General features: G+C 39.2%; 3 protein-coding genes across 3 annotated transcripts; all 3 read left to right on the forward strand.

The window, feature by feature from the left end:
* Positions 1-424: 424 nt before the first annotated feature.
* On the forward strand, positions 425-1,309 carry LOC118785281 (C-C chemokine receptor type 5-like). Its single transcript, XM_036539898.1, has one exon. It carries the CDS (start codon positions 440-442, stop codon positions 1,307-1,309), a length of 870 nt encoding a protein of 289 aa, XP_036395791.1. The 5' UTR covers positions 425-439.
* A 4,830-nt stretch (positions 1,310-6,139) lies between these two features.
* LOC118785282 (C-C chemokine receptor type 5-like) lies at positions 6,140-7,183 on the forward strand. Its single transcript, XM_036539900.1, has one exon. It carries the CDS (start codon positions 6,314-6,316, stop codon positions 7,181-7,183), a length of 870 nt encoding a protein of 289 aa, XP_036395793.1. The 5' UTR covers positions 6,140-6,313.
* A 10,026-nt stretch (positions 7,184-17,209) lies between these two features.
* On the forward strand, positions 17,210-19,194 carry si:cabz01093077.1 (C-C chemokine receptor type 4). Its single transcript, XM_036539807.1, has 2 exons — positions 17,210-17,268; positions 18,157-19,194. The coding sequence occupies exon 2, from the start codon at positions 18,158-18,160 to the stop codon at positions 19,187-19,189; it is 1,032 nt and encodes a 343-aa protein (XP_036395700.1). The 5' UTR covers positions 17,210-17,268; position 18,157; the 3' UTR covers positions 19,190-19,194.
* Positions 19,195-22,321: the final 3,127 nt, after the last annotated feature.

Genomic DNA, 22,321 nt, shown 5'->3' on the forward strand with positions numbered 1-22,321 from the left:
ACAAATGTGTTTCAGTGGTTACCTCAATAGTACAAATGCACATACCAACTATCAAAATAATCTGAAAAGATAATGCAAGTCAGTCTGATTCCAGTTTTAAAATAATATTCTCATCCATTGGAAGTACATCAATATTTATCATGTACAAAACATAGATTTTGAAAATGTTCACATTATATTTATTTATAATATATCTGGTAGTGGCATGGTTTAATTAAATTGTCTTTCAACAGGAAATAAGTGAATAATGACAGAAAATGAGGCAGAATATCCATATGACTATGGATCTGATCTCGAGGGCTTTCAGCCATGTAACAATGGAAATGTGCGGGAGTTTGGCCGTACCTTCCTTTCCACACTCTACAGCCTGGTCTTCATCATCGGCCTTCTGGGAAATGGCCTGGTGGTGTGTGTGCTGGTGGTTTACCACTGGAGGAAAATGACCATGACAGACGTGTGCCTCTTCCACCTGGCTGTGGCGGACCTGCTCTTCGTCACCTCTCTGCCCTTCTGGTCCCACTACGTAGTGGCAGAAAACTGGCCCTTTGGTGACTTCCTGTGCAGAGCTGTGACCAGCCTCTACATGCTGGGCTTTTACGGCAGCATCTTCTTCATGGTGCTGATGGGTGTGGATCGCTATCTGATTATCGTCCATGCCGTTACCATGGTCCGACACAAATCCATGCAGCTGGGCACAGCTGTGGCCACGGTAATCTGGGCCATCAGCCTCTGTGCCTCTCTCCCCACTATTGTCTTCACAAAGGCGAAAAATGAATCTGGTTTCATATGTACAGCGGATTTTCCCACGGATAGCGCATGGCGGCAGACCACATATTTTCAAATGAATCTTTTAGGACTACTGCTTCCTCTTTGTGTTTTGGTCTTCTGTTATTCCAGAATCATCCCCACTTTAGTCAATCTCAAATCTGTCCAAAAGCACAAGGCCATCAAGCTCACTCTCATTATCGTCATTGTTTTTTTCCTCTTCTGGACTCCATACAATATTGCCATCTTCCTGAAGGCTCTGCAGGTGTTGGAGTATTTAAACAGTGACTGTGACTTCAACAAAAATTTAAATTTTGCTCTGCAATGGACAGAGACTATTGCATTCACTCACTGCTGTTTAAATCCAGTCATCTATGCTTTTGTTGCTCAGAAGTTTCAGAGGCAGGTCCTCCGGTTATTTCAGAAATGGCTGCCGTTTGGTCTGTCCGACAGGTTCTGCAAATCTTTCCCTGCTGAACTATCTGAAAGAAGAAGTTCCACATTCTCCAGATCTTCAGAAGTGAATAGTACCGTGCTTGTGTAGTTTGGTCTTTTGGGCTGTGTAACAATTGTTTGATGTTCTAAGCTAAACCTTTTCCAACAAGAAATCTAGTTATACAGAGCTTTTTGTCTGATATGGAGAAGACATTTCTGTCAGTTTTTGGTACAAAGAATATCAGCTGAAATAAAACTGACCATGCCTAGTTTCACTCATAAACCTATTCAAACTGAATAGCTTTCTTCTTAACAATTAACAATCAGAGAGTAAACTTAATTTTTGTGACCAGTGGGTTGCTCAGTTATTCATGATCTTGGTAATATTTCTTGGGAATTATTTTGTGTGTACATACAGTTTCTTTGTTTTTGTTGCCATCATTTATTTACACAATAAAAGTGTGTTCTGCTCAAATTTGCATTGTCCCTACATTAAATCTGATCTCTGCTGATTTTACAAATACTGAGTTATTTTTGGGAAATGAAAATACCCATCATAACGCAGACAGAATACAATATTTTTTCACTCAGTTTTTTGTAGTTACCAGTTATGCATCTACACTCATCTCCACCATGGTGACAACCACTGAACCTACTGGCTATAACAGCACAGCGCAAGGTAAATGCAACACGCACACAAACCTACCGTGACTATTTTTCACCTTACAAGACTCGCTGTGCACCAGGAGGCAAATACAGCTGGGGACAGATGCATCTTGCTGACACTATCTGACTGACCTACAGATTTCAGGGTCCTGGTGTACTGACTTAAAGGTATACTCCCCTATCGTCATCAGAGCAAAGCCAATCTGTTCCACCAATGTGGACTACCAGTCAGTACTGGCAAACGATGTGGCATGTTTCAACCCTGGGCCGTAGAGCTCAGTTTGTAATTGAAACAAGAGTCTTTACTGTCTGAGCCACTTGGGAACAAACAAACAGAATACTACCATATATTTTTTTAATAATAAAAATCTATCATCATCAGCTCTATGTTTCCAACAGTACATTTCTATGGACAAGAAAAGCTATTAAATCATCCATTAAAAGTTTATGAGTCACACATTAAATCAGTTAGGTATAGCAACATACCCAGCAAGTTCATGGAAAATGTAAGACAGAGGTAAAGAATTCATGATATGATGAGCACAATGGTCAATAATTCACAAAGCATTAAAAGCCAATGGAAGGATAAAGGATGTTTTACAGAGTTACTGAGGAAGACCTTACAGACATATACAATAACATATCACATGTGACATTCACTCTAAAAAGCCTCATACATCAGGAGGCAAAAATGGAGAGATCAGGGTCTGATATTAATCAAAGATCTCTAACATCTGGTTTTGGAGCTAAAAAAGTCATACACATTTAGGACGAAGTGCATCATCACAGACCAGCCCAGGACAATGAAGCCTACTTTCATTTCTTTTTCCAGAATTTAGTAATAAAACTTTTGCGATAACTCAGTTGGTTTGTTATTAGTCACTCTCCTGGTTTCATTTCAATATAGTTGCATATCGTCTGTGTTAAAGTGAAAATTGGCATGTTTCTGAATAACCTCTCTGAGAGCTACTATGTAGAGAACAGAATGCAGACGTCCAGGAACAGAACCTTGAAGATTTCGATACACTGCAGTTTATGAGACACCATTTTCATCTTAACTAACTGAAATCTGTCTGACAGGTATGATCTGAACTGCAAATCTGTCCTGCTAAACCAAGTAATAAATTTTTAGTCAATTTGTACAATTTTGACAATCAGTGGTGTGAAATGCTTCAGAAGAACCAATACATAAATAGCTTCCAACAGAGGGTAAAAATATATCTAACAAAGAGCAGCTTCTGTGCTACGTTTGGAAGAGGGCTGAACTGGATTTTTAAAGAGATGTCATGACAACTTAAATAAGACATTAAATGTTGCATCATAGTATTCTCTGATATTTTCAAAGGAAGGGGAGATCAGAAAAAAAACATTTTGATTCAAAGACTTGTTTTGATCCAGATTAGGATTTTTCAGAAGGGAGTTTGTGACTGATACATTGAAGACAGTCAGGTACATATTCCTTTGAAAGAGAGGTGTATAGCAGAACAGGTCGGCACACAGCTGATAGAAATTCCTGTACATGATTCAGTACTTAATGGGAACAGGATCCATCAAGCATGCAGAGCATTTTGAAGTCATAATTAATTTTGCTAATTCAGAATCTTGTAGTAAAATGAAAAATTCTGAAGATTGATTTTGCTTGGTGTACTTGGTGTTGTGTTACAATGTCTTCAATTTTTTAATCAAATAAATGAATGTATAATCATTCTTAGTAAGTTGCAGAGGGTATTAACATGGTAGGATTTGATTATTTTTGAGGCATGCAACAGCATCAAAGAAGAATGTGGTATTGTCTCTGCTAGTCTCGGCACAGAAAAGTAAGATGACCGTGAATAATAGATTATGGTGCTCATTTGTTTATGTGTACCCATAGCCAATTACTGAATATTTGTTTTCATCAAAACATTTTTATTAATAAAACATTTATGCACAAACAGAATTATTTTATTCATTCCTTTCTATGGATTATACCTACCATGGTTTCCCCACACTAAGCTCTTTTTATGCCTGTTTAAGGACAGCTTAGAGACCAAAACATTAACAGACACACAGAAACAAGATGTGATTAACTTTACCCAGAGTAAAATCTATTTTCTATGTTTCTATTAATGGGAGCGTATGAGTCACATGCAGATCTGTGGTAGAGGTGCATCTACAAGGAGTGCAGCTCAAGGCAGCACAATTGTAGGAACGCAGTTGGGAGCAACGTAGTTAAAGGCAGTGTGGTTGGATTCCTGCAGTTAAAGATAATATAGCTGGAGGCAGTTTTGTGGGATAAATGTAGTTAGAGGCGGTATAGCCAGAGTTGGTTTTGATGGAGGAAACTGAGGCATTGTAATTGAAAGAAACATGGCTGGAGGCAGTGCTACAGAATGAATGTAGTTAAAGCTACCACAGATGTGGTTATTTTAGTTAGAGGTTGCATAGCTGGAGGAAGCAGAGCAGGAAGCAATGTATTAGTAAATGTATTAGTATAGTTTAAGGTAGTACATTCAGCAGTAGTAGAGGTTTAGGTAATATTTGTAAATAGTGTAGCTGGAGGTTATGTAGTAGCTGATCATATGCAAACACAAATGATGGACATGTGTTAAACTGTAGGACTTTGATGAGCTGCCTAACAAATTATCAGGAAATAAATATTGAACGCAGAGAGAAGCCACGTCAAAGGGAGATAAATCTCTCTCCACCTTAGAATATAATGATTCCGCGTAACCACAGCTCCCAAAACATAAACACAGACCAACCCATGCATACACACGCACTTCCTCTTTGATAAGGACATTTTTGTCCAAAAATAAATCATTACTGATGTATATATTTGTGCCATAGTGAAAGCAAACATTTCCATCAACATGTATTGATCTGTCACTGTGACCTTAAGAGGTATGAGTACTTATATTTTATAGCGTGATATAATTAATTTGCACTTGTCACAGTAGGTTTTAAGACATTACAAAATTAATTTGTTAATTTTAATTTAATTCATTTAAATGATTTACAGCTTACCTGAGGTCGTTTTGAGAAAGAGAGAACAGAAAGTATGTAAATAAGTACAAACATGTTAATACTTTTTTTTTTAAAATGCCTGCTCCTTTTTTGGCCATGCAGGAAATTGCAACACTCTCTTTGACTCTCTCACATAGGGCAAATCTCACATATGTACATCACAACTAAATCTTCAGCTGAAGAGAACCAGACCTCCAACAGCACAGAACTAGAGGCTAATTCAGGCAAGTGCATTTCACTTTTGCATCAGATAAAATAAAATACAATGTAAATATGTAATGTAAGTGGATTTTGATTATAGCCTTGAAATAAAATAGCTCTAATTAGTGTATAGTGTGTTTTGCCCAGAAAAGAAAAAAGAAAGCTTACCAAAGTGCACTCAACATATGTCATTGTAAATGTCAGTGTAAATAGTAAAATGAAAAACAAGCAAAAAAGAAATAAAGGCGTTTCTGATTTTGTGTAATCATATAATCAATCTAGAATTAGAGAACTAGAATTTTAGACTTTAATGCCTGGATTCTAGGTGCTGATATTATGCATACATTAAACATTTATTGATAGACATATATTTAAAAAAAAAATTATTTCCTCATAAGTGATTCCTAAGGCAACCTGTAGATGGCAGTGTCACCTAACCTATACCCACGACTAAAACAATCATAATAATAAAACTAACAATAATACATGTAATGTAATACATTTGAAGAACTATGCTAATGTAATCTACATCTACAAGTGTTGAATGTGGTTTGGATCATTTTATGAGAATCATTCCTTTGGGGGGAAAAAAAACAAAGAAGAAAATAGTGACAGTGTGCTTTAATGAGGAAGTTTTTTTTTAAAATACTCAAAAACTGCAATTCACTTCAAATGATTTTTTATTCACCTCTAATACCAAAATTAAAGACTTTGGTTCCTGTATAAGAATTGAAGAAGGCAAGAGAATTATAATAAATTGAACAGGACACTCCAATCACAGCCAATCTTGGTTCATAACTTTGCATATATCTGATAAGAAACTGATAAGTTGTGCTTCTCTTTAATCAAAATCAATAACAGTAACAACATTAAAAATACATTTCAAAAAGCATTTGACTGGAAACACCCATAAAAAACTTCTTAAAAATTTAAGAAGACAACACATCTAGCATGAAATTCTCACAGTGCTCAGTTTGGCCTATTAGTGAAGCAGTGAAATAAATTCAATAACATTTTACTTGTGGACTTTCAACAGGAGAACAGAAAAAAGATGGCAGAATCAGATGATTATGATGATTATTATAATAACACCACTGAGGACTCTGCACCATGTGACGGTGTAAACGTGCGGGAGTTTGCCCATATCTTCCTCCCCACACTCTACAGCCTGGTCTTCATCATCGGCCTTCTGGGAAATGGCCTGGTGGTGTGTGTGCTGGTGGTTTACCACTGGAGGAAAATGACCATGACAGACGTGTGCCTCTTCCACCTGGCTGTGGCGGACCTGCTCTTCGTCACCTCTCTGCCCTTCTGGTCCCACTATGTAGTGGCAGCAAACTGGCCCTTTGGTGACTTCCTGTGCAGAGCTGTGACCAGCCTCTACATGCTGGGCTTTTACGGCAGCATCTTCTTCATGGTGCTGATGAGTGTGGATCGCTATCTGATTATCGTCCATGCCGTTACCATGGTCCGACACAAATCCATGCAGCTGGGCACAGCTGTGGCCACGGTAATCTGGGCCATCAGCCTCTGTGCCTCTCTCCCCACTATTGTCTTCACAAAGGCGAAAAATGAATCTGGTTTCATATGTACAGCGGATTTTCCCACGGATAGCGCATGGCGGCAGACCACATATTTTCAAATGAATCTTTTAGGGCTACTGCTTCCTCTTTGTGTTTTGGTCTTCTGTTATTCCAGAATCATCCCCACTTTAGTCAACCTCAAATCTGTTCAAAAGCACAAGGCCATCAAGCTCACTCTCATTATCGTCATTGTTTTTTTCCTCTTCTGGACTCCATACAATATTGCCATCTTCCTGAAGGCTCTGCAGATTCTTGGATATTTAATTGATGAGTGTGATTTCAACAAAAATTTAGATTTTGCTCTGCAATGGACAGAGACTATTGCATTCACTCACTGTTGTTTAAATCCAGTCATCTATGCTTTTGTTGGCCGTAAGTTTCAGAGGCAGGTCCTCCGGTTGTTTCAGAAATGGCTGCCGTTTGGTCTGTCCTACAGGTTCTGCAAATCTTTCCCTGCTGAACTATCTGAGAGAAGAAGTTCCACCTTCTCCAGATCTTCTGAAGTTACCTCTGCCAGGTTTCTTTAGGACTATTGACTTCACTGTGTGGATTAAGTGTGATGTTGTTTTCTAAACTGTGTTAATATTTCTCACTCATACCATTTTTTACACTTTTGAAGCAATGCATTTTAAACACACACACACACACCCTTATCTTAACATATTTTTGAATACAGAGGACAGCAAATCAGCTGATCAGATTCAGTAAACGCTTTTATCATTGTAATCACAATCCTAAACACACCAAAGATTTCGAAAAATCCTTTTTTCATGTTTTTTTTTTTATTCTACTCATTTCTTTCAGAATCAGTCAAACTGCGTATGATTTTGTATTTGAAGTGTCAAGCATGGCAAATGTATCACATATTCACTTTTGGGTAATTCAGAAACTATATGCACATTGTGAAGAACAGGGTTACACAGAAGGATTAAATTTGAAACTGACAAAGGTTTATATAGTTAATGTTAACAGCATAGGCATTGTCATTAGCTGATGTAAAAAATTTTGCTTTGTAAATTGCTCTCACCTCTGCTGAAAGCATTCTTTAAATAAAGGAAATATTTTCAAGAAATCCATGTGAATATATGGCCTTATGTCTTATACTCCTGCAGATGCCTTTGGATTTGTGGCTCTGACCACACCCTTCAGATGCAGTATCATACAGACATTCTCAGAGGCAGAATGTGCCTCAGTGGCATTGGACTAAACAGCTAAACAGGGAGGTGAAACACAAGAGAAACAAACTCCTCAGATGGGGAAGTGAGAGGTTGTGGTGGTGGCAACAGCACAGGGTTCAAGGAAAGGAAATCGCTCAACGCTTTCAGCAAGCTGACAAGTACACAGCACCCTCTTTTACATCCGCAGATTTTTCATGCTCTAATCTCCCTGTCAGTAAAACAGAGGACTTACACTTTTTCACTAAAGATTTGTTGATGCTATGTGCATTGAATGGGTCTTAGTGAGCTGGCTTATGGATGAGCCAAGGATCAGTGAATCTGCATGGCATTTGTATAGCAGTTTTGTGTTGCAGGGGGCCTGTCTTTTTGACCTTGGCCCTGCCCTCATCCCTGTCAGTCAGCAGAAAGGTCAGTCTTTTGATTATCATAATTATCATATTTCAGTCAAAACCCTTAGATGTCTGTATTTGTAGCTGTGGCTGAATTACATGTTGTAAACTGGGCCTGTACTTATCAAGCTTAGCAGAGCAGGAAATAGGTCCTAAAAGTGCTGGAAGATTCTGAATGACATAACACTGTGATGTGACCATTCTCAAAGAACATGACTAATACCAATAATTCTGTAGCACAAAGTCTTCAGTCTGTTAAAGATCATCAAAAGTCATATTCAACATTCCAAATTCCCGCTGTGAAGGGTTATTAATTCTTAATTTCTGAACCAAGTACACCACACAAGAAAAGCATCCTAAATGAGAAATGAACATATAGCCTGTTTATAAACATAGGTCCCAAACTAAAATGTTGCCAAAGGACACAGGTGTTGAGGTAAATGTAAGTAGTGGTCTATCTCTTGTACAATAGACAAGAGATCTATCTCTTTACCAGTAGACAGGAGCGATGTTATCATTCAGAAAACTGACTAAAAGTTCATGACATAAATTGGACATTGCTATTGAAATTAATTGCTATATTGGAAAAAATTAAGATGATTAAAATTCAGAATACTGTGAGAACACTACGTTCAGCTGAATTTAATGTGTAGGTATGAAACAGGTCTGCAGAAAGTCTGTACCTGGTATTAAGAAGATTGTAAAAAGTCTGTAACTGGTATGTGACAGACATTGAAATAATGTGTTCACATATGACCCAGTTCATATGATCCAGAGACCAAAGAAACGTTGTGTGACTGATTAGAATGCTACCCAGTGATTCTATCTGTGCAGAACCCGTGTCTGTACAGCCTACGGGAATATTAAATGCACACTCAAAGGACACTAAAACTCAAAAAGAAGAGAAAATGGACCATCCCCCAAAGGCCATGCATGCCTACAGCTGCACCAGCCATGAATCTAATGGTGTCTTTCCATTCTATTTCCTGTATGGTCACCATCCAGTAGACTTGCTGTTTGGGTTGGTTATTGCAAGATTGCATCTGAGAATGGTAAACAGGCACAAGGCCTACTGTGACAACCAGACTGGAGATGTAGTCCTTTTGCCCAGAGGTAGAGTCTTGGTAAGTAACCAAAGTTAACTAGGAGGCCCAGGGGAACCAAGGTCATAAGGAGGGAAGACAATCTATATAGTCACAGAGCAAGTTGGTGCCAACCCTGTGTACAGAGTCACTCCAGATGCAAGTGAATGTAGAAATACACTATATGGCCAAAAGTATATGGACACCCCTCCTAATTATTGAGTTCAGGTGTTTCAGCCACACCGATTGTTAACAGATACATAAAATCAAGCACATAGCCATGCAACCTCCATAGACAAACCTTGGAAGTAGAATGGGTCATACTGGAGAGCTCAGTGACTTTCAACGTGGAACTGTCATAGGATGCCATCTTTGCCACAAATCAGTTTGCGAAATTTCTGCCCTGCTAGGTCTGCCCCAGTCAACTGTAAGTACTGTTATTGTCAAGTGGAAGTGTTTAGGAGCAACAACAGCTCAGCCATGAAGCGGTAGACCATGCAAACTTACAGAGCGGGGCCACCGAGTGCTGAAGCGTGTAGCACTTAAAAACCGCCTATCCTCTGTTGAATCACTCACTACAGAGTTCCAAACTGTCTGTGGCTGCAACGTCAGCACAAGAACTGTGTGTCGGGAGCTTCGTGAAATGGGTTTCTATGGCCCAGCAGCTGCACGCAAGCCCAACATCACTATGCGCAATGCCAAGCGACGGCTGGAGTAGTGCAAAGCATGCTGCCACTGGACTCTGGAGCAGTGGAAACGTGTTCTCTGGAGTGATGAATCACACTTCATTATCTGGCAGCCTGATGGACGAATCTGGGTTTGGCAGATGCCAGGAGAGCGCTACCCACCGGAATGCACAGTGCCTACTGTAGTTTGTTGGAGGAGGGATAAGGGTCTGGGCCCCTTGGTTCCAATAAAGGGTAACATTAATGCTACAGCATACAAAGACATTTTAGACAATTGTACGCTTCTAAATTTGTGGCAACAGTTTGGGGAAGGCCCTTTCTTGTTCCAGCATGACTGTACCCCTGTGCACAAAGAACATCCATAAAGACATGGTTTGACAAGTTTGGTGTGGAGGAACTCCAGTGGCATGCACAGAGTCCTGACCTCAACCCCATTGAACACCTTTGGGATGAATTAGAACGCCAATTGCGAGCCAGGCCTTCTCATCCAATCAGTGCCTGACCTCACAAATGCTCTTTTGGCTGAATGGGCACAAATTCCCACAGGCACACTCCAAAATCTTGTGTGGCCATACAGTGTAGAACCCTCCATCACAACCTTTTGTAGACCACCTCCATGTCCAGTCATTACTGTCCCTGCCAAACATCCTAACGGAAGAAAAAGGCAAACAAAAATTAATGGCACAACACATAACATTGACACAACAGATTCTGACAAAGAAAGTACACCACGAAATTGGTCAAAAATACCCGTGGAAAGGGAGCAGAGAACAGAGACCTACCCACCTAACCTGAGACCTACCCCTGTGCTGTGGTGAAACACTTCCCAGTGGGAATCTCCTCCAAGAGCAAGTACTGACCTGTAATTCTGTACCTGTGAAAGAACAAACAATACAAAGTGAGATGCAAAATGAAAGACCATCTGAGAATGAGCACTTACCTGAAGTGAAAATGAAGAAGGTGAAGAGCTGGTGTGGGAAGAAAGACAGTCAATGACCACCTCAGTACATGAGTCTAACAGTGAGACAATCAGAAGGTCTAATAGACACAGAAGAATAGACACAGAAGACCCAAACAAATGTTCACTTAGTGGTCACTATGTCAGCCATCACTACAGCCACACGGCTCACTATATGCAGTAGGGGCCTACATGACTCACTCTATTGCATTCCACCCCCTTACTAGATGCCTTCTCCTACGTTCACATCATTCCCTTATCCCACATGTGCGTATTAAGGGACTTGGGAGGTTTATTCTTGGACAAAAGCTATTCTTAAAGTTCTCCAATGTTTTTTGCAGATATTGTCATTTGTTCTGGTTGGTGTCACTAGGGGGAGATATAGCAGGGGAGGATTATGTGTCTGTCCTTACTTTCCCTGTTTTTAAAAGGTTTGTAATGTTCATAAGCACTGAATGCCAATGAAATTGTTGAAATTGTTTAGCTCATTTGTGTAAAGCATTTAGCAGACACTCTTATCCAGACTTCCAGCACAAGAGAACAGTTATGTATCCATCTAAATTATATGAGCAACACTAACAGACAAGGTTAACAACTCTCCCAGACCAAGTGCATGCACAACTACATTCAAGCATCACCACAGGTTAACTTTTGCAAATCAGAAACTAGGCAGCGTAGAAAACTCTGGGAAGTCATTAAGTACATACACTACTATATATCAATGTCACTAAATCATCATATCCATAACTTGTGGCAATAATACAAGAAAATAAGCAGCAAGTAATACAGGTACTAGAAGTTAGCATTATGCTAATTTTGCTAGCGCCTTTCACTGCCTATAAGACAAGATGGCTGCCAAAATTAGTTTTTTCAGACTAAAAATTGGCCCCTCAGAATTTTATTTTTCCAAACATTTATTTTCCCCATTAGCATTTTATCATGTAAATATGGCAACCTAAGTTTTATAAGGTTTTAAAATATATTTCTGACAGAAATTGGTAATGCTAAATGTTACCCAAGCTAAGGAAGAGTTTGCTAACATAACTAGCTCCCATATTAGAGTTAGCCTGTACAGTAGCCTGTAGCACTGGTGGCTATGCAGCAATGCAGGACAAAAACTGTAACACAACATTCCTAGGATCCTTAAAACATGTGTACTTCAATGTTTATGTATACTTCAAAGTGTGTTAACACATTGTTTACTTTCAGATATCCTCAGGTAAAACATCACTCTAGCATTTGTTTTGAATGTCATTAAAACACATTAATCACCATCCCATTAAAGATGCTCGCTTTATCATATTTTGTAATCATTTAAGAATATTTGTAATTATTTGTAACTCAGTTTCTGCTGAGAGCTGCTTGGTTTCTTTCATTTCTCAGTTCTCATTTCTTTACTGTAGAGTAAGTACTTGTAAGTACTTGTACATTTTCCTGGTCCTCACAGATGTTTCCCTAGCTTTTTGCTAGACGGACACTAAGACAAACACTTTTTCCTCAGCTTGTTTGCTTATCTGCTTGGATACAATGACAGAAAACCAATACAAAACTTCTCTTTTTGCTGAAAACATGCTCTTATGAATAATCTTAAGTTTAGAACTTTGAAATTGTGGAATAAAAGTGTTCTCATGAAACAGAGTTACAAATCTAATCTGCGACCGTGGGTAATACAGCAGAAAAGAAAACATTCTCTATTTGATTGCTATCTCTTTGGTACACCGATATCTTAAATAGGGTTTCACGTGTGGTTGATAGATTTTGCCATGTGTGTATACCCAGCCATCATTTTAGAGATTCTGACTTCTGATCTACAAGGCAAATCTTGTTATCACAAAAAGAAAAGGAGACAAAGTTTAACTGTATTGATGATGTTTAAACAAGTAACCACTTTGTGTTATTCTGTTATTCCAGAATCATCCCCACTTTAGTCAACCTCAAATCTGTTCAAAAGCACAAGGCCATCAAGCTCACTCTCATTATCGTCATTGTTTTTTTCCTCTTCTGGACTCCATACAATATTGCCATCTTCCTGAAGGCTCTGCAGGTGTTGGAGTATTTAAACAGTGACTGTGACTTCAACAAAAATTTAGATTTTGCTCTGCAATGGACAGAGACTATTGCATTCACTCACTGTTGTTTAAATCCAGTCATCTATGCTTTTGTTGGCCAGAAGTTTCAGAGGCAGGTCCTCCGGTTGTTTCAGAAATGGCTACCGTTTGGTCTGTCCTGTAGTTGCAGCAAATCTTTCCCTGCTGAACCAAATGAGAGAAATTCCTTCTCCAGATCTTCTGAAGTGATTTCTGTCAGGTTTCTTTAGGAGCACTGACACTGATTAAGTGTGATGTTGTTTTCCAAACAGTGCTAATATTTCTCACTCATACCATCTTTTACACATTTGAATCAATGCATTGTAAGCACACACACACACACACACACACACACACACACACACACATGCAGGGACGCACCGACGCACGCAAACACACACACGCACACACACACAGATGTGAGCGTGTCTTGCTGTGAATGTTTTTGGCATACACATGTGTGGTTATCTGAGTGTCAGGAAATGTGCAGCCCTTCAGGATAGTTTTGAAATGAAGTTGAAAGCTGCTCTATCTCAGTGATGTGGGAACATCCTTATCCTGACATACCTAGATAGATCATCAGATTCAGTGAATGCTTTTATCATTGTAATCACAATCCCAAACACACAGATTTCAAAGAATCTTTTTTTTTTTATTATTCATTATTATTATTATTATTATTATTATTTTTTGCTTGGCTCATTTCTTTAAGAATCAGTTCAACTTCATGTGATTTTGTATTTGAAGTGTCAAGCATGGCAAATATAAATTGTGTAAGATTTGGAAACTATATGCACATTGTGAAGAACAGGATGACATAGAAGGATTGTAGTGAAGTGTAAATTGGCAAAAGTTTATATAGTAATATTAACATTGTCATTTGCACAGCATTGGCATTGTCATTAGCTGATGTAAAAATTTTGCTTTATAATTTGCACCCACTTTTGCGCAAAACACTCTTTAAATAAAGGAAATATTTTTCAAGAAATCCATGTGAATATATGGCCTTATGTCTTATACTCCTGCAGATACTGCATCTGCACCCTTCAGATGCAGTATCATACAGACATTCTCAGAGGCAGAATGTGCCTCGGTGGCATTGGACTAAACAGCTAAACGGGGAGGTGAAACACAAGAGAAACAAGCTCCTCAGATGGGGAAGTGAGAGCACAGGTTTCAAGGAAAGGAAATCACTCAACGCTTTCCTGACAAGTACACAGCACCCTCTTTTACATCTGCAGATTTTTCATGCTCTAATCTACCTGTCAGTAAAACAGAGGACTTACACTTTTTCACTAAAGAGTTGTTGATGCTATGTTCATTGAATGGGTCTTAGTGAATGTGAGCTGGCTTATGGATGAGCCAAGGATCAGCGAATCTACATGGCATTTGTATAGCAGTTTTGTGTTGCAGAGGGTTTGTCTTTTTGGAATCAACATTGGCCTTATAGCTGCAAAGGGGGGGGGGGGGGGGGGGGCAACTCCATATTAATGCCCATGGTTTTGGAATGGGATGTCCAATAAGCTCATATAGGTTTGATGGTCAGGTGTCCACATACTTTTGGCCATATAGTGTATGTATGTATGCCTTAATAGCCGTAAACTTACACACAATTTTTACAGAGGACACTGCATGTCTTAAATACAAGAAATGGTGCTACACATCACAGATTTTTAAAATGTTTTCAAAAATATTTTAAGGGGGGCTGTTACGACCCCGTCTAGGGTGAGGTGCAACATAAAATAAAACGTGTGGACACCCGCTTTCTTGTCTCCAGTCCAGAACACAGACACTGCAAATAAAGCCAGCATTCTTTTATTAACGCAAAACTTCGGGGGTGGGCAAGGCCAAAATAACAAACATAACACAACTTGCTGAGGAGAAAGGGAATAAATGACCTAACCAAAGAAAATAAGAAAACAAAAATCTCTTCCCTGACTCCCTAACTATCCAAAAACAGGAGAAAAGGAAAAAAAAAATCAACAACAGAAAACGGCACCCACCCCCTACTACCCGCTGGCTAAACCACAAAACGGTAACACAAAGTATTTACATTATATTACAAATATATACAAAAACAGAGCGCACACCAACGCGCATCATCTATCCGAGGTTTCCTCCTTTTAAATCTTCCCGCTCGTTCCTCACCCAATCGCAGCGGGGCGCCAATCTGCAGGAAGAAAAAAGAAAACGGAGGGCGGAACAGCGCGAGAGCGGGAGCAGACACGTACCAGGACTTAACAGGGGTTTATGTAAAGTCAAACTTACATATGTAGAGTCATGTGTAACCCAGAGACTGCCTGTCCCACCATATTGCCATTCCATTATTTGAGTATTTGCCATTCTAAGAAAATAATATCACAGAAAATGTTCACTGACAAGGTACTTTAGCTTAGCATTATTCCTTAATTACATTCTAAAGTACTGATTGCTACTTTCAGAGAAGAAAAAGGAACACCAATTCACTTAATTGTACAGAACTCAAGAAAAATAGAATACTAAAACCGAAAACAAACATTGTGATCCTTAGTGCTCAAAAAGACAAAGACAAAAAGACTTATCTTATTTACCCCCCCAGACTTCCTCTTATCGACCCCTCAAGACGCAGACTACAACGCCCAAGATCCAGCTCCAGAACCCATTTGTTGGCCTTACACTCGGTGAGTGAATTCTGTCCAAAGATCCACGACTTCCTTGCAAATGGTAGGTGAATTCCATCCAAAAACTCTTATTGGGTGATTGTTGTTGACAACTCAGTAAACAGTAACTTTATTAGGCAATCATGATCTCCATTGGTTGGCCAATCATGTGCAACAACTGCTCAAAAGTTGGAAAGTTTTCTACGCTGACAAAATGCACCACATAGTTCAGTGTGTGTGTGTTGTGCATGAGCGTGGTGATTTAAAGAGGTCGAGCACTGCATGCTGCTCCACCTAGAAAGCACCCTGTGATTCTTTACTTGCTGCCCACTTCTCATACTAAATGGCAGTGCACACTGTGTGTCAAGCCCATTATAGAGTGTTGAGACCAACACTATGGTTGCAAGAGCATCTCTGATTTACAGTGAAAATATTTAATTGTGTTAAGATGTATGGTATTGATAATCACCTCAAGGCAGTACTTGGCAGTACTAAAGCAGATTCGTATGCTGTTTATGTGTTACAAGTGTCTTTTTCTCAAATATAAAGAGAGCTTATATTGACTTAATAAAATGGTAGTGTGTCTGTACATACATCTGGTTGCTCTTCAGATATATTGTGCTCTCCACTCAGGAGATCAGGAGAGGGTATGGCAGAAGAATCAAACATTCTTTTCAGTCACTGTAAATATTGTAAAATTGTAAGCTTTTTTGTTGTAGGTGTAGAAAGAGTCATCTGCACAGTACTAGAAATTACAGTGCTGTAGTGAAAAACTGTGTGTATTAAAATGGCCGTCTGTTGAAACTGGCAGATGGCCATCGCTTTCTGGGAATTCTAAACAGATAATAGTTTAACAAATGCAACCGAGACCGGTTGAAGTTTCAAAAATAAATGTGAGTTGTGAGAATATTCCAGATAAAATCTGCAGTGTCTTTAAAAAGATAGAATCTCCTAACACCATGGCACCAGCCTGTTTCAATGATGAATTTTCAACATGAATTTTGATTTGCTGTGCATAATGACTGCATTTTTGTTATGTTTTTTTACTTTACTTTTCATAACTTAAAAACTGTTGAACTGATTTTAAACAAACATGAAGAAAAAAGTTTCATATTTCACCTCTTCAAAACCGTGTTGATCAGAGACACTGCTGCACCCCTATCCAAGGTGTGTTAATTCCTTTGTATGAAACTGAGCAGCAAGAAAAGTGACGTGAAAGAAACCCTTGTTTCATAGCAACAGTGAGTCATGAAAAAATCTGTTTGATGTTTGCCACCACACTCCTGCAGGGACAGATAATGCATATGCTTAAACAATGCTGATGTGATGCTTTGACAATGCGAAGATGAACAATTACAGGAAAATGCTTTCACACATTTTCCTCTTCTGTGAAAAATTGCGTTGAAGACACAGTGTTGAGCACACCTAACAGGAAATCTTTTAGAGGTGTCATGACTAAAAGAAAGAAAGAAAAAAATGAACACACAAAAAACAAAGCTTGTTTAGTTTTCACATCACATATAGCCAAGGAAGGACAGATGTCAACATTTATTTCAGGAGCAGGTCAAAGAAAGCAGGCTCACACTGAAAAAGGTAATCAGCAATATATATTGTGTTTCTATATGTGTGTGTAATATGTAAGTTTATTCATGTGTATACCTGTGGTCTAGTTGAGAGAGACTCAGCAGTTGTGAAGGAAGCCAGCAGAAGTGTGTCAGCTGACAGCAGTGTCAGGGGACAGGCAAGGGTCTCTCAGGGTGGCACGTGGGGGTGTGTCTGGCTAATGGAGACTGCTGGACTCAGAGTAGATTCTTTAGAGGATGGTTCATAAAGTGATGGGTGTGATTCAAAACATGACACTTTTCATGAAAGCATTAGGGAGAGGAGGGCATCTTCTCAGGGAAGTACTTCATATAAACAGTTATAGAAAGTGGAAGATATCGGGAATGATATTGACTTGCTTAAATCTGCGATGTTCAGGAATGTGTTACTGATCTACTTAACAAAGCAGAATGGCTTCAGTGGGTTTTTCTATAATATTTGTTCGTTTTTGCTCATTTCTGCATATGTAAAAGGACATTTTTACTTTATTTACAATTCAATGTTTCATCATAGCAAAGAATTATGACACAAAATAAAAATTATGTTTTCCAAAAAATGCTAACTATTTTCTAACGTTTCTGAGAGTATGCAAATTAGGTGAGGTCCCTCACCTTTTGTTCCGATGCTTTCTATATCACCTTCCCCCACAGGAAGATGCAGTCAATAGAACTGAAAGTGTAAAAAGAAAATCATACCGAGGAAATTCTGTTCTGTTATAACTTAAGGGGATTGTTAGTAAGAAAAAAAAATATTTGTGAAGACTACATAGTAATTGAGTTCAAGACCAGTTTGTACATGAAGATGTATTTAATTGTATTACAGAAAAGTTTAATAACTAACCCCATTCTCTCCCTCTCCCTTTCTCTCCCGCTCTGTCAGAATGATTGATATAGAAAACACCACTTCAGATTACTCTGCTGACTACAACTACTCTGACTCCAGCCCCTGTAGCACTGATGCAACCCTCACTCTGGGCTCTGGGTTCCAGCCCACACTGCTTTCGCTTGTCTTCCTCCTAGGTTTGACTGGTAACAGCGTGGTTCTGTGGGTCCTGGTCCGGTTCATCAGGCTCAAGAGCCTTACAGATGTCTGTCTCCTGAACCTGGCCATCTCTGACCTGCTAGTGGCACTCTCACTGCCCCTGTGGGTCTATCGTGCTACAGGGCAGGGGTTTGTGGGAGATGGCCTGTGCAAAGCCACGGCAGGCATATATCGGATGGGTCTTTATAGCGGGATCCTGTTTGTGTCGCTCATGAGCGTGGATCGTTACCTGGCCATCGTTCATGCTGTTGCCGCTATGCGGGCCAGAACCCTGCGGTATGGCGTGATCGCAAGTATGGCAGTCTGGACCATATCCATCTGCGCCTCCCTCCCAGAGATCATCTTTACCATTGTTCTCGAAGATGACGGTTTAGACAACTGCCATCAGATCTATCCCCTTGGATCAGAGATGACGTACAAACTGCTCCGCAATTTTGGGGAGAATGCAGTCGTGCTCTTCATCTCCCTGCCCATCATGTTCTTCTGCTACAGCAGAATCCTGGCCGTCTTACTGAGGTCCAGGAACTCCAACAGGCACCGCGCCATGAGGCTGGTCTTCGCCATTGTCAGCGTGTTCACGTTCTCCTGGGTTCCGTACAGCGTGGTGGTGTTCCTGATGACGCTACAGGAGCTGGACATTTGGAACACGTGCGAGTCTCTGGCGCGGATGGAACTGGCCCTGAGTGTGACGGAGACCATCGCCTTGACGCACTGCTGTTTGAACCCCATCATTTACGCTTTTGTGGGAGAAAAGTTCAGGAAGCACATGAGCAATGTGTTATTTCGAATCCCGCTCTGCGCAGCACACTGCCAGCAGCGGCTGATTCACAGTAAGGTGTCCGAGAACGATACATCCAACACAACTGTCTGATGCCTCACCTTATTCAGCCATTCCTACCTATGAGACAATGCTGAACCAGTCCAGTGAAATCCTTAACCCACAGAACTCGGTCTCTAAATGGGGGCCATTATAGAAGAACCTCAGAGCAGAAGCTCTCACTCTTTTTTTTCCATTTCCCTTATTTGTGAAATTTTAGGTTTTCATTCAAATCTTGTGGCCAGTGCATTTTTCACTTGATGAATCATGTCATTTGAAGTCGGTAAAAATGCAGCTGTTACACTGCTATGTAAATAAATGATCTGCTGAAAATGACTGAAGAAATATACAGCATGGACATGCATGTCTTAGAAGTGTAGTAGTAAATATTAGTAAATTCAAGAAACAAAAAAATGATTAGAAACATTTATATTGTTTGTGGACTCTTTAGGGGTTTATATTCTTATATTCTATATTTTATGAGTGTATGTTGCATTTCCATTTTTAAAATAAATGGATATAGTTCTTTTCAATTTCTCAATAGTTTCCTTGTCCACAAGTAATAACCATCCTTACAGTCCTAACACTGCTGGATTAAGCTTGAGATAATTCTTAAATGTGACTGAGAATTAAACATTAACTAAAGGAAATACTCCTCATCACCTCATTTATATTATATATTTTATATGCTTAGTAGTAAGACATTTACACTAAGTGTAAAAATGCCCTCAGGTTAAATATCATAAATGTCAGATGTCATATGAGCTAAAACGCAATCCTGAACATGCACATGGAATTGGTTTTCCCCATCAGATTAAGAAATGTAAATGTGGTTGCTTTGTAATTTTTGTCACTTTGCATATTCTTGGGTGTGCTTTGTTCTGATAATGAACTAATCCGTGGTCAGTCAAGCAAATTCTATGAACACAAATTGCAGACATTATTAAGAGGAAATATTACTATAAATAGCAGTATTAGTATAAATAGCATCTGCCTGAAAGACGCTTTTCTGTCTTAAATCTCACAGTTTTAGAACTCTGACCAGCTCTTCTGAGGTAACAGCCTGGATGAATACAGTCTTGCATTAACTTTAGGGGGAAAACCAATTTCATATTCAGGATGGTGTTCAATCTTTTACCTCATTCCTGTCGTATTTACATTGAGGTTACATTAAGAAACCCCATGAAAGCTGATCATAAAGAGATTAAAGCTGATAGCATCAAACCTCCCATTTACAAGTATCATTACGCACCAACATGGCCCTGAACATAAGTACATTTGTATTTCAGTACGGAATTTCATCTATTGTGATCAGACTGTTCATTCAGGAAAAACAGAGTTATACTACATAATAATTATGTAACACATTTTACTTTTAAAGTGTCAAATATTTTACCCTATATTTAGGGCAGGACTGCAATAAAGAAATTATAAAACATCACTGTAATTTCTTTTCTTCATTTACATGAAAAATTTATGTGATATTGTACAAAAGAACATTTTTATTTTCATTTAAATTTCTCCAGCTTGGCACCATAGATACAATGATCAGATATTTTCTTTTTTTATATTTTCCCCCTCTTCCTCTGTTTTGGAACAATACAAGCTTGTCTCACTATGACATCCTCTGCACTTGAATGCAATCCTCCAGTACACTCATGCATAGCCAATGATTTCTTTGCATGCTACAACCCACAAAGTTCACCACAATGAGGTGAGTGCTCACTGTAGGATAGGCATTGCTTTCCTGATATAATTCAAGCAACAAGTGATGAATTGCAATATACCTTGAGAGCTGCGACATGAGGAAGTGAGACCTTCCCTGGCCAACCTACCCACCTCTATCTCTGAAAGAAGACAATTTCTTCCACTGCTGTGTCCTTGCTCATGGTCATTGTTGGCAGATGAGACAGACAGTTTGACACAGCTGGGCTGTAGATCTCAGCCTGACAAGTGCCACGTCAACTAAATGACTCAAACAAAAGCCCATGAGAAAACATTCTCCAGCTAGCCTGATGTCCCCAGATGTTACTATTTGACAGGTGGGGTGTTCAATGGGCAACTCTGTGTTTATTTGAACAGTTGGACTCATCCTCATGAGTGGCTACATCCTAAATCGTCTCCTTCAGCCTTGTTTTCTAATTCCCCTCACTCAGGAGTGCACCAGCTATGTTACTCAGTCTGTCCCCGTTCCGTAGAAATGAGCCACCAGAAGAATCGGCTTCCCAGTGAGGGGGTGAAACTAATGACCGATATCTTTTATTGCATTATAAGCTAACACAGCTCAACCCGCTGAACTGTGGTGAGCAGCCTCAACATGTGGAGAAATGTAAACATGGCAGATACTTGCTCATATAATGTGAATAGAAGTATACAGGTTTTTATGTAATTTCTAGCACTGTTTTCAGTGAAATGCTTAATGTATGATACAAGTGCATTCATTACCCAGGCGTAACATTTTGCATAAATTTGACTTCTTATGGAAATAAAGTAGCTACTGGAATAGTAGCTCTGGACCCTCATTGGACCCAAAACATAATGCCCATTATAGATGGCTTAGATGACATGTTTTTGAAAATAGGTTTAACACTACACATTTTTTTCAAAATTGTGTCTCAATATTTCCTATTATTGGTAAGTACTGTTTGAAATGAGAGCAAGTAGTAATATTATATGCAAGAAAAAATCTCAATAAAAATAAGGTTTATGTGAATAATCAAGGATATTATTTAACACAGTATTTCCATATATGTCATTCAGACCTAAAGAAAGAAAAGAAAACATGCTTGAGTGACTTGTCAAACAGAAACTGACTTTGTTACCCTCTAAAGGGAAGTATGTATGAGATAAGACACAGATCATACATGGAAAAGGAGAAGAGAAAATAAGGATCCTGTTTTAGTGAACCCTAAAGGGATGTTACTATGGATAAACAACATTCAAAATGATACAGACATGGAAAATGAGAAGATAGAATTAGATAATTGGATGTTTGTTTTCAATCATGTTTCAAAATAATTTGGAGCCAGGGTCAGCTCCTGGCATATGCAGAGTCAGTGGTGACCTAGGGGGAGGGGGCTGGGTGGTGGTTAAGGGTAAAAAAAGTAAACAAACCAAAAATTAAAGCGAAACACTAATTTATTTAGCTAGCTGCCTTGCTACTCACTAGCTATCTAGCTACTTGTT

Source organism: Megalops cyprinoides, chromosome 10 (genome assembly GCF_013368585.1).
Source record: "Megalops cyprinoides isolate fMegCyp1 chromosome 10, fMegCyp1.pri, whole genome shotgun sequence".
Taxonomy (NCBI): domain Eukaryota; kingdom Metazoa; phylum Chordata; class Actinopteri; order Elopiformes; family Megalopidae; genus Megalops; species Megalops cyprinoides.

What these genes read in the sequence shown, in the direction of transcription:
- LOC118785281 (XM_036539898.1), top strand. Translation starts at nt 440, where the DNA reads ATGACCATGACAGACGTGTGCCTCTTCCACCTGGCTGTGGCGGACCTG.
- LOC118785282 (XM_036539900.1), top strand. Translation starts at nt 6,314, where the DNA reads ATGACCATGACAGACGTGTGCCTCTTCCACCTGGCTGTGGCGGACCTG.
- si:cabz01093077.1 (XM_036539807.1), top strand. Translation starts at nt 18,158, where the DNA reads ATGATTGATATAGAAAACACCACTTCAGATTACTCTGCTGACTACAAC.